General features: G+C 38.9%; 1 protein-coding gene across 4 annotated transcripts in view; it reads left to right on the forward strand.

The window, feature by feature from the left end:
- Window positions 1-13,241, forward strand: part of SIK3 (SIK family kinase 3) — a 264,167-nt gene that overhangs the window by 132,250 nt on the left and 118,676 nt on the right. For all 4 annotated transcript variants that reach the window (XM_018059745.1, XM_018059747.1, XM_018059746.1 and 1 more), the window contains exon 2: window positions 12,028-12,144. In XM_018059745.1, coding sequence (XP_017915234.1) covers window positions 12,028-12,144 — 117 coding nt within the window. The remainder of the gene's footprint in view (window positions 1-12,027; window positions 12,145-13,241) is intronic.

The raw sequence follows: 13,241 nt of genomic DNA on the forward strand, positions 1-13,241 counted from the left end.
TCCAGGATGAAAATTTCGTCTTTCATAGCTTAATTTCTCAGCATAACTTTAAATTTCTCTATGGGCTAACCGCTGCTCCCTATTTCTCTTCTTCAGAACTTTTCTGTAACAATTACTATTGTTTCACTATGCCATTTTCTTCAGTCTTCTCTTTTGGTAGCCTCTAAACTATTAGAACTTCTTTGTTCAACCATTTAGCTCTTACTGCCCAGCCCCTTCCCTCTTCTCAAAGTTCCAGTTTGCCCTCCAGTCTTCTTTGGGCCCCTCCCTCTTTTCTGCCCTTCCTTTAAGCAAGCCTTCAGGGCATTTAAAAAAATAGCTACTTTAGAATTGAATCATCAGTCTCATTCTAAATCCCCCTCCTAGGGACTTTCCTGGGGTTTCAGTGGTCAAGACTTCACACTTCCAGTGCAAGTGGTCCCCTGGTTGTGGAACTAAGCTCTCAAATGCTACGGGGAAATAAGACCTGATGCAGTCAAGTAAATAAATAAATATTTAAAAATATCTTTATATTCCGTTCACTCAAGTGGTAAACCTACAGCCCAGAAGTTGGTTTATTGTTCCAGAGTGCCAAAGAATTGATGCTTTTGAACTGTGGTGCTGGAGAAGACTCTGGAGATAGTCTAGGGAGATCAAACTAGTCAGTCTTAAAGGAAATCAGCCCTGAATACTCATTGGAAGGATTAATGCTGAAGCTGAAGCTCCAATACTTTGGCCACCTGATGCAAAGAACTGACTCATTGGAAAAGACCCTGATGCTGGGAAAGATTGAAGGTGGGAGGAGAAGAGGGTAACAGAGGATGAGATGGTTGGATGGCATCACCGATTCAGTGGACATGAACTTGGGCAAACTCCGGGAGATGGTGAAGGACAGGGAAGCCTGGCGTGCTGCAGGTCATGGGGTTGCGAAGAGTTGGACATGGAGAGTGAACAACAAACAACAAAAACATACAGAGTATTGTTGGCACCATGTTAAATGTTTAAATAACAATAATAATAACGTCAGTTAGTCTGAGAAAGTTGCCCATTGTGTTAGAGACACACCTAGGACTTCTTTTTTCTGAGAGGGTAAATATTAACCAGATGGGAGTCATTGAAACTGAGAAATTATTTTCTTTTTGCCTTAAAATTTTTTCTTCTATGCCTTGAATTCCAAGTAATCACCAGAAAATTCCCACTTACTAATTATTTTTATGCCAACACACCATGTTTTGGGGCTTCCCAGGTGGCACAGTGGTAAAGAGTCTGCAATGCAGGAGACACAGGTTCGATCCCTGGGTCAGGAAGATCTCTTGGAGTAGGAAATGCAACCCACTCCAGTATTCTTGTCTGGAAAATTCCGTAGATAGAGGAGCCTGGTGGGCTGTGTTCCCAAAAGGTCAGACCAGACTGAGTGCACAAGCACGTGGTTCTATCTTAGAAATGTTTCCAAGAAGAATGCATGTATCATTTTCTTACTTCAGGTATGTTTTGTCTCTTCAGGTAAGCTCTCACTTCTGTATCTCCCAGACGTTGTGCATTGATGAACTATTTTATTTTCTCTGTTTAGTATATAGCCCAAAGAAGTATAGAAAAATAAAAAATCACCTAAAAGACCTGCTAGATATTTTAAACTATAGTTGACTCTCTTTTGTTTCTTTTATTAAAACTTTAATCGACTCTTGAACATTGTGGGGATTAATCCACATGTAACTAGCAGTTGGATTTCTGCATCCCTGTTTCCTCTACATCTGAGGAGTCAACCAGCCATGGAACATTTAGAACTGTTCAGTTCAGTTCAGTCGTTCAGTCGTGTCCGACTCTTTATGACCCCAGGCCTCGCAGCACGCCAGGCCTCCCTGTCCATCACCAACTCCCAGAGTTCACCCAAACTCATGTCTATCGAGTCGGTGATGCCATCCAGCCATCTCATCCTCTGTCGTCCCTTTCTCCTCCTGCCCCCAATCCCTCCCAGCATCAGGGTCTTTTCCAATGAGCCAGCTCTTTGCATCAGGTGGCCACAGTACTGGAGTTTCAGCTTCAGCATCAGTCCTTCCAATGAACACCCAGGACTGATCTCCTTTAGGATGGACTGGTTGGATCTCCTTGCAGTCCAAGGGACTCTCAAGCGTCTTCTCCAACACCACAGTTCAAAAGCATCAATTCTTCAGTGCTCAGCTTTCTTCACAGTCCAACTCTCAATGTCCATACATGACCACTGGAAAAACCATAGCCTTGACTAGATGGACCTTTGTTGGCAAAGTAATGTCTCTGCTTTTCAATATGCTATCTAGGTTGGTCATAAGTTTCCTTCCAAGGAGTAAGCGTGTTTTAATTTGATGGCTGCAATCACCATCTGCAGTGATTTTGGAGTCCAAAAAAAATAAAGTCTTCCACTGTTTCCACTGTTTCCCCATCTATTTGCCATGAAGTGATGGGACCAGATGCCATGATCTTCGTTTTCTGAATGTTGAGCTTTAAGCCAACTTTTTCACTCTCCTCTTTCACTTTCATCAAGAGGCTTTTTAGTTCCTCTTCACTTTCTGCCATAAGGGTGGTGTCATCTGCATATCTGAGGTTTTTGATATTTCTCCTGGCTGACATACTCCTTTTCCTATTTGGAACCAGTCGGTTGTTCCATGTCCAGTTCTAACTGTCCTGACTTGCGTACAGGTTTCTCAAGAGGCAGATCAGGTGGTCAGGTATTCCCATCTCTTTCTGAATTTCCCACAGTTTATTGTTTAGAACTATAGTGTTTACTATTGAAAAAAAATTCATGTATAAGTGGTCCTGAGCAGTTCAAAGCCGCATTGTTCGAGGGTCAACTGTATTTCCTTTGCGGTTCATTGAGAACTGACTAAATCTTATCCTTGGTTGTCCTGTTGAGTCCTCCTGTCTGGAGTTGGCTGGAATCCTGATGGCTCAGTCATTCCTTAGGCTTGACAGCTGCATATTTTCCCAGAAACAGTTGTGATGATATGTAAAATGGGTAGAGTAATGAGTTCTTTTCAAATGCATATCTTTGCTTTGCCCCTTAGTACTTGATTTATTTCTTATAAACTAAAATACGGAATCCTTGATTGGTTCCAGTGCAAAGGTCAGGATCTCCCCAAGAATATGAACAGCCTACATCCTGAATGTAGCCACGTGGTAGACCTTTAATCCTGGCCCTTTAGTGCCTAGCACTAGACTATAAAGAGAAGTGAAAGTTGCTCAGTCGTGTCTGACTCTTTGTGACCCCACGGACTATACAGCCCAGGAATTCTCCAGGCCAAAATACTAGCATGGCTATCCTTTCCCTTCACCAGGGGATCTTCCCAACCCAGGGATCGAACCCAGGTCTCCCACAGTGCAGACAGATTTTTACTAGCTGAGCCACAAGGGAAGCCCAGTAGGCTATAAGGGTTAACCTTTTAGTCTGATTTCTGTAGTCTGTGGTGATTTGGGGTTTCTTTAAACCTGTTTTCCTGATGACAGTTCTATTTTCTAGTAAGTTTAAAAGAAAAAAAAGCTTTTCATCAAGGCTGATTGTAAAGACATTTAATAAATTCCTTTTCTAGAAGCCATTTAAACTGGGAACGAATTAAGCCTTATGGAAAGAATTAAGTCCAACAGGAAAAAAAAAATTGACGATTTTCTCAGTTTTCCCAAAGGTGGTACCATTCTACGTTTATAGGAGAGAAGTTAATTCATTACATACAACAACGCCTTATTGTTCTCAGTATTTGATCCAAAGACCCCAGAGTCTCCAAAATTCTTTCAATGAGTCCCCAAAATTCTTTTAGTGAGTCCTCAAGGTCAAAACTGTTTTATAAATATTCAAACAATATTTTTATTTTTGACTCTCACTCTCTCACAGTTACATAGTGGAGATTTCAAAAGACTACATGATGTTTGATGGTCTGATTCCCTGACGGCTGGTGCAGTGTGTGCTTGGGTATTCTTCTGTCTTAAAATCTTCCGTTCTGATTTTAATTTAAACCCAATTTCTAAGTAAATATTAATAGATATTACACGTATGAACAAACCTTCTTTGAAGGTTCTCAGTAATTTTTAAAAGAAGGAATCCTGAGACCAAAAAGTTTGAGAACTGCTGTGCGGCTGAGTGTGGGACTTCCTTCTCTCACAGAATCCCAGTGGGGAATATCAGTAGCTGCTAGGGAGCTGTGCAAGTGTGTTGCCTTAAGCCAGGCAGTTATTCAATAAACATTTTTTAATGGAACTAAATTGGGTTCTTGGAATGCAACTTTGAGACCTTTTCTAAGATTCTCCCCAAGGCAGTGCTGGAGCATTGAGTTCCTTGCAGCCTGCCAAGTTTCTTCGAGATGGGTGACTGGCAAGTCTCAGTATTGGGTCAGGTATTTCAGAAGTCGTTTTCGTGGAATAGCTGCTCTAACTGATGGCTCATTGGCATTATCTAGAGCAGTGCTGTCCAGTGAGATAAAGGCCACCTATATAATTTTAATTTTAGAGTAATCATATTTTCTAAACTAAAGACTTGTGATATTAATTAGGTTTCCCTTCAGTTTTTTTTTTTTTAAAGTTTACTTTATTTTACAAAGTATTTTACCTTACTTTGTTGGTTTTACCATATATCAACATGAATCGCCGCTGGTGTACACGTGTTCCCAATCCTGAACCCCCCTCCCACCTCCCTCCCCATACCATCCCTCTGGGTCATCCCAGTGCACCAGCCCCAAGCATCCTGTATCCTGCATCAAACCTAGGCTGGCAATTCGTTTCTTATATGATATTATACATGTTTCAATGCCATTCTCCCAAATCATCTCACCCTCTCCCTCTCCCACAGAGTCCAAAAAACTGTTCTATACATCTGTGTCTCTTTTGCTGTCTCGCATACAGGGTTATCATTACCATCTTTCTAAATTCCATATACATGTGTTAGTATACTGTATTGGTGTTTTTCTTTCTGACTTACTTCACTCTGTATAATTGGCTCCAGTTTCATCCACCTCATTAGAACTGATTCAAATTTATTCTTTTTAATGGCTGAGTAATAACTCCATTGTGTATATGTACCACAGCTTTCTTATCCATTCATCTGCTGATGGACATCTGGGTTGCTTCCTGGCTATTATAAACAGGGCTGCGATGAACATTGGGGTACACATGTCTCTTTCAGTTCTGGTTTCCTCGGTGTGTATGCCCAGCAGTGGGATTGCTGGGTCATAAGGCAGTTCTATTTCCAGTTTTTTAAGGAATCTCCACACTGTTCTCCATAGTGGCTGTACTAGTTTGCATTCCCACCAGCAGTGTAAGAGGGTTCCCTTTTCTCCACACCCTCTTCAGCATTTATTGCTTGTAGACTTTTGGATTGTAGCCATTCTGACTGGTGTGAAATGGTACCTCATTGTGGTTTTGATTTGCATTTCTCTGATAATGAGTGATGTTGAGCATCTTTTCATGTGTTTGTTAGCCATCTGTATGTCTTCTTTGGAGAAATGTCTATTTAGTTCTTTGGCCCATTTTTTGATTGGGTCATTTATTTTTCTGGAATTGAGCTGCAGGAGTTGCTTGTATATTTTTGAGATTAGTTGTTTGTCAGTTGCTTCATTTGCTATTATTTTCTCCCATTCTGAAGGCTGTCTTTTCACCTTGCTTATAGTTTCCTTTGTTTTGCAGAAGCTTTTAATTTTAATTAGATCCCATTTGTTTATTTTTCCCTTCGGTTTTATTGAGGTGTAATTAACAAATAGAATTGTAAGATACTTAAAGTATACAATATGATGTTTTGATATGTATATATTGTGAGAGGATTTACTCCAGTTGAGTTAATTACCGTATCTATCATCTGACATAGTTATCTTTTCTTCCTACTAGGTGGGAATATTCAAGTTCTACTCTCAACAAATTTCAGTTATATAATGCCATATATCAGATGTAGTCACCATTTTTTACATTAGATCCTCAGACCTTATTCATTTTGTAACTGAAAGATTGCACCCTTTTACCATCCTCTCCCTATTTTCCTCACTCCTCAGCCTCTGGCAGCCACTTTTCTACTTTGTTTCTATGAGTTTGGCTCACTCTTTCTTTTTTAAAGATTTTACATATAAGTGATACTGTGCGATAATGTGGTATTTGTCTTTGGCTTATTTCACTTGGCATAATGTCCTCCCCAGGTTCATCCATTTGTTGCAAATGACAGAATTTTCTTCTTTTCTAACGCCCAATAATATTCTGTGGTATACATACACCAGATGTTATTAATCCATGCATCTGTTGACGGACACTTGGGTAATTTTCATACTTTGGCTATTGAGTGAACATCGCAAGACAGATAATCTCTTTGAAATAATGATTTAGTTTTCTTTGGATATATACTCGGAAGTAGGACTGCTGGTAGTTTTACTTTTTATTCCTTGAGGAACCTCCATACTGTTTTCATAGTGGCTGGACCGGTTTATACTCCCACCAACAGTGTATAAGGGTTCCCTTTTCTCCACTTCCTTGCTGGCATTTGTTATCTTGTCTTTTTTGATGGTAGACGTCCTAACAGGCAGGAAGTGGTATCTCATTGTGGTTTTGATTTGTATTTCCCTGATGACTAGTGATGTTGAGTCCCTTTTCATGTACCTGTTGGCCATTTGTATGTCTTCGTTGAAAAGATATCTGTTTAGGTCCTTTGCCTATTTTTAAATTGGATTTTTTTTTTTCTGTACCTGAGTTGTATGAATTCCTTCTATATTTTGGATATTAACTCCTTATCAGATATGTGACTTGTAAATATAATTCCCATTCCATAGGGTTGCCTTTTTATTGAAATTAGGTTTAATAATATATTTTATTTAGCTTGTTATATCCAAAATATTGTTTCTACATGTAATCAATGTAAAAATTATCAGTGAGATAGTTTGCATTCCCTTTTTCTTGTTAAGGCTTTGAAATCTGATATGTATTTTTACATGTATAGCATATCAGTTTGAACTAGCCACATTTCAAGTGCTCATTAGTTACATGTGACTGGTGTCTACTCCATTGCACAGCACTAATCTAAACCATAAAATGATTCTAGACCTGAGCTGAGAGTAATCTAGATACTAGATAAGTTTTGTCGTATAAATAAGAGAATACAAGCTTAGCTACAGAAGTTAATATAAAGATAGCCTCTTAAAAATAATTAACAATGGTAGAATGCCTAAATGTTAGTGCATTTCAATGAGAGGTAGACTTCTTTTCATAAAAGAATATAGAAAAAAATAAAAATTAAAAAAACTCTTTCTCTGCACTGTTATAATGTCTTCTCTTCTTAAAAGCATTCCGTTTGTTTACTGTATTCTGTGACATGATTATGCGTGCGTCTGCGTACTAGTTTAAGAGAGTGCTCTTTCTCTTTCTGGAGGAATTTTAGCGATTGTGGTCTTTGCGTTTTCTCCCTAAGTAGTTTCTTTTTTTTAAGCTGCTCATTGATCGCAGCGTCTCCCTGAGTGAAGAGACCTGCTTATGTCTGGTGGGTAAGGAGGGAAGGTGGTCTGCTTTGACCTTCATACTGAATCTCTTCGTGGCTCATTGCTTTTATTGCCACCTTATCGTGCCTGTGAATGTGACATCAGAATATGTGAGTGAATTATTGCCTGTTGTGAGGAAAACACTGTTTTCTTGAACTTCATTCCCTAAGAGCATTACTGCACTTAGAAAAATTAGGTAAGAGTTAAAGGAACTGTGGTTTAGAAGTGAGAACAGGAGGAAATGGCTGTTTTCCCCTTCTAGAATGAGTAAAGAACTAGGACTTTAAATTTGGCACAATATAAGTTTAACTTTTCCTTATACCACCTGTATATTAAAAAAGAAATTTGTGGAAATATATTGGGTAAGGAAATTCTTAAGGACTCCCAATAATCTGTATCTCTTTAGCAACGTATTTGATATAATACCATGTTTAATTAATACTGTTGTCAATTCACAAGATCATGCTCTTGGCAGGATTCTGTGTAGAGTAGTCAAACTTAAATACATGGTCTGCTGGTAATGTGTTGGAAATTTCCCTCTTTATTTGTTATGCTTTTCATATGTATGTGCAAGTATGTGATTCATAGATTTTTAACACTAACCTAAAAACATTCTTTGAGAGTCTTATCTTCTGTTTACCTGCCCATTTACCTTTTGTTATTGGCACACTTTATTTTTCAAGCAACTAGTATGTACTACTTTTAAAGACTTTATTATATAGCCTCCAGTAATCTATAACTGTAAATTTATGGTCATTGGTCTCTTCAAGTAGTCTTGAAATAATTAGAACTACCTGCTTGCCAGCTACCTGATCTCTGACTTGGTAGTTTCTGTTTCACTGGTATTTTGTTTTAAGGAATTGCTATTTAGAAAACTTCTACTCCTCAGTTTGCAGCTAAGGTAGGAGCTAAGTACGAGAAAGTTCCCATCTCTGTTAGTAAGTGGTCCCATTAGGTGCCTGTGCAGAGTAGTCCTGTGGCCTCCTCCCTTGTGTTAGCTACTTAGCATGGATGGAAGGGGGCCCAGCCTGCCTTGAAGAGGCAGAAGAAGGAGGAGGAGGGAGGAAGCAGCTCCTGCCTTCTCTTTGACATAGCCTTCAGGATCAGGTCTTGCTGTGGGTTCCATCCTGTGGCTCAGTCTGACTTTGCTGAATGAAATGTGTTTTCTTCCCAGTTCTGTTTCTTCCGTGTTCTTCCCACATCAGCTGGAAGCAGCCTGTTCTGAATGCTGCCCACAAATTGTTAGCTATTTTGCTGCTAGTCCCCCAACTCACCCCTTAGGAGTTGTGTTGCAGATCCAGGACTATGTCACTTAGTGAAGCAAATCTAATCCTTGCCAAAGAATGCCTAACATTTAAGGCTTGATTCCAGAAAAAAAGGAAATAATAACAAAAGCAGTACCTCTAACGAATGTGTATTGCATGCCAGGCATTATATAAGAAGGTTGCATTCATTAGCTCAATTAATCCTCAGTAACTTTTAAAGTGGCTTCTATTGTTGCCTACACTTTATAGATAAGGAGCCATGGAAAAATTAAATAACTTGGTTATATGTTGGTTATATGGTTATATGTTACCAGACAAATTCAAGATTTTGATCCCAGTCAGCTTGACGCCATGTTCAGCTGCTAGGCAAAACTGCACCTCCCTGTGTCTTGTGGAAGCTTAAATCTCAGTATAAAGTAGGCAGGGACTTGATGCTTTTTTATATTAAAATCTCTCTGAATTTACTTCTAAAATTATGAAAAAAGTCAGTGTGTTTGTCACTCGGTTGTGACTGACTCTATTGTGAACCTATGGGCTGTAGCCTGCCAGGCTCCTGTCTCTACTATGATTTTTGTTGCTGTTGTTCTGGGAATTGTTCTTAGAGAACCAGCTGCAGATGCCAGACTAATTGCTGGCGTTAAGGTCCTATATGTGGTTTCCCACAGTGATGAGAAGAAGAAATGGTTAGGGGCCGTAGGATTCAGGACAGCTTATTAGAAGATCAATTAGCTGGTGAGATTTGTTAATGTTTGTGCTATTGCTCCTTATAAAATTCTTCTCCCTCTTTTCTGCCCATCTCAATTCTGTGTCTCCTCAGGCTCTCTCTCTTTGTGAAGTCTGTACCTGTGCTTACTTTTTCTCCCCCAGCTGAAGGTCATACTTCGTCCCCCATTCTGCTTATACCGTGTACAGGCTGTATTCATTCTACTTCCAGAGCTGAATGGTTGCCTGTTTCATATGCCTGTCTTTGCTCGATTGTGAGGTCCCTGAAGTGAAGGCTGTGTCTGGTTAGTCTTCTTAGCTCAAGCCACATCCACCTCATTTGATCACATTCCATGTTCAAGGCAGAGCTTAACTCTGAATTGAGCTTGAATTGCTCTGCTTGTGCCTTCCTTCCATTAGCCCTTAACCTAACATCAGAAACAACTCCAAAGAAAGTTGCTGTTGTGCTGGTCATTCTTACATTTGAATCATTTACTGTGTATAGTTCCGTACTGTCTGTATTTATTTGGTCTGAACTTTTTTCATTATTGACATCTTTGCTTCCCTGCTTTTCTTTATCTTTTTTTTCTCAATAAAGTGTAAATTTTCTTTTCCTCCCCCAGTGTATAGACCCATATAATTTTAGGAATTGAAAGGTGCTAAATTTGCTTAGCCCTTATCCTTCATCCAGCTAATATTTGTTGAGCACATACTGATTGAGTAGTTGAAAAAGACATAGAGATATTTGGGGGCAACCCAACATATTGAATGTTTAAGAATAGTGAGGAAGTTTAGATTTAATAGATTAAAAATGCCTTTCATCATTTATTCTGTTTTTAAATGTGTGCTGCTGAGTAACTTAAGAATTACGAACAAAGTAGAAAGATGTTTTATGCTGAAGCTGTATATATACAGCACAGAAAGGTCTCCTAAAGATTTTTTTAGGATTGTCATTAAGAATTTGATTCTAAAGCTGAGCTACCTGGGTTTCATTCTTTGGTCTACCACATACTAGCTATAAATTACTTCAGTTCAGTTCAGTCGCTCAGTCGTCCCTGACTCTTTGTGACCTCATGAATTGCAGCACGCCAGGCCTCCCTGTCTATCACCAACTCCCAGAGTTCCCCCGAACTCAGGTCCATTGAGTCGGTGATGCCATCCATCCAGCCATCTCATCCTCTGTCGCCCCTTCTCCTCTTGCCCCCAGTCCCTCCTAGAATCAGGGTCTTTTCCAATGAGTCAACTCTTCGCATGAGGTGGCCAAAGTGCTGGAGTTTCAGCTTCAGCACCAGTCCTTCCATTACTTAGTCCTGGGTAATTACTGAATCTCTATGTGTCTCAGGTTCCATATTTGTAAAACAGGGTTGATAATAATATGGAGTGTTGTAAGGTTTGAATGAGTTAGTATTTACAAAGCACTAATGATTATATAGTATATATATATACTGACAAATAGTAAGTGTTAAGTATATAGTGTATATATATATAATATATGTATATATAGTATATAGTAATTGTGTATATATAATATAGAGTATATATAGTATATAGTTATAGAGTATATTATAGTATTTAGTGATTGTATATAGTTATATAGTATATATATAGTATATAGTAATGGTATATATGTAATATAAAGTATATATAGTATATAGTTATAGAGTATATATAGTAGATAGTAATTTATATATATAATATACAGTATATATAGTTACAGTGTATATATATAGAGTATATATATAGTAATCGTATATGTATGATATAGAGTATATAGAGAGTATATAGTAATTGTATATATATAATATAGAGTATATAGTTATAGAGCATATACATAGTATATAGTAATTGTATATATATATAATATAGAGTATAGTATATAGTTATAGAGTATATATATAGTAGATAGTAATTGTGTATATATATAGAGTATATAGTTATAGAGTATATATATAGTAGATAGTAATTGTATATATAATGTAGAGTATATATGCAGTAATAGTGTATATATAGAGAGTACATAGTAATTGTATATGTATAATGTAGAGTATATAGAGAGTATATAGTAATCCTATGTGTATAATGGAGAGTATATGGAGAGTATATAGTTCAGTATATAGTAATTGCTGCTGCCGCCACCACCACCACCCTTGCTACTCTCACTGTTACTGAATTACAGAAGCACCTCCTGCGATGTGGGATGCACCTGTGGAACTTCTAGTCAGACCTTACCAAGTCATCATTTACTTATCATATAAGCTGCTTCTTTTAATAAGAAGCCCTGCATATTGTTCTCTGCACCAAAGCATGATTTCCCTAGATTGCAACCGCATCTGCAGGGTAATGAAGTATTTTGTTCTGGGGTTTTACTGTAGGAGCAATTTAAGAAATGGCAGAAGACCCATTAGCTTTTGGAGTCTGTTCCTTTGAGACTAACTTGCTAGGAATCCATTTCCTGTCTTTTTAAAAAGAGTAAATTTATTTTCTTCACTGACGTCCTGTAAACAAGATAATGGCAATTTGTATTTTGTGGAATATGTTTTAAGGTGGATTTAATTTTCCTTAGTAAATGCTTTTTACTAATGCATGAGTGAATGTTCTTTCTCTGTTGTCAGGTTGCTATCAAGATCATTGATAAGACCCAGCTGGACGAAGAAAACTTGAAGAAGATTTTCCGAGAAGTTCAAATTATGAAGATGCTTTGCCACCCCCACATTATCAGGCTTTACCAGGTAGGACCCCTAGTGGTGTAGTGCAGGGCAGCAAAGAGCCCATGGTGGCCACTTGTGTCTGTGGCCACTTTTGAAGAGAAGGTGGGTGGGTGAACATCTGCGACTTTTTTTTTCTATGTTCGTATGTTCTTCCTGCTATTTCCCCACCCTGTTATCCCCCAACTCAGTACTTCAGTTTCCCCTGGGGATTTACTAGTAAGCTCTAGCACCTAGGGAAGCTTGGATGCCGTTCTTAGAGTTACACAAAAAGATTATTTAGAATATGACGAGAACCTATTTATTCAGGTCAGAATCTTAAAGCAGAATGGGAAACCCAAAAGGAACAGAGAATTTAAAGAGATTAAAATAATATTAACTTTCACAGCATTATTGAAATACCAATGTCTGTGATCATTTTATGAATTATCACAAAGGATACTTTCAGTGTGGCTTGTTGTACCAGTCGAACCTGTCTCCTTTCAACTCTAATAGGGTCCCAGACATAGTTTTTCTAAGGTTGCGCTTGATTACCTTGATAACCAGGAGACTGTGTATGCGTACTTAGTTCCTCAGTCATGTCCGCCTCTTTGCAACCCCGTGGACTGTAGCCTGCCAGACTGCTCTGTCCATGGGGATTCTCCAAGCAAGAATACTGGAGTGGGTTGCCATGCCCTCCTCCAGGGGCTTCTCAATCCAGGTATCGAACCCAGGTCTCCCACATTGCAAGTGGATTCTTTACCATCTGAGCCACCACAGAAGCCCAGCCAAGAGACTGACTCTGCATAATGGCAGAGTTTTCTATTCTACTTTACTTAGCTTCCCAGGAAGCATGCATATTTCATGCCATCATCAAAAATGATTCCTTAGCCTTACTGCAAAAGCAGTGAATCTAATGGCTGGAATTTTAAGCCAGATAGGAGAGGAGGACCTTGCCTTAGCAGGCAGGTGGAAGGGATATTTTGGGAGAGGTGGGGCTTTGGGATGCTTCTCAAATTGCAGTGTGTTGGCAACCATGAGCCCTGCCTGTGTATGAGGCCAGCCCTACTCACTGCTCTCTACCAGAACAGCCAACACCTCCTTCTGCAGGAAGTGGCCACCCACTCAGTTCGTTTGCTGCT

The sequence above is a fragment of the Capra hircus genome, chromosome 15 (assembly GCF_001704415.2).
Source record: "Capra hircus breed San Clemente chromosome 15, ASM170441v1, whole genome shotgun sequence".
Taxonomy (NCBI): domain Eukaryota; kingdom Metazoa; phylum Chordata; class Mammalia; order Artiodactyla; family Bovidae; genus Capra; species Capra hircus.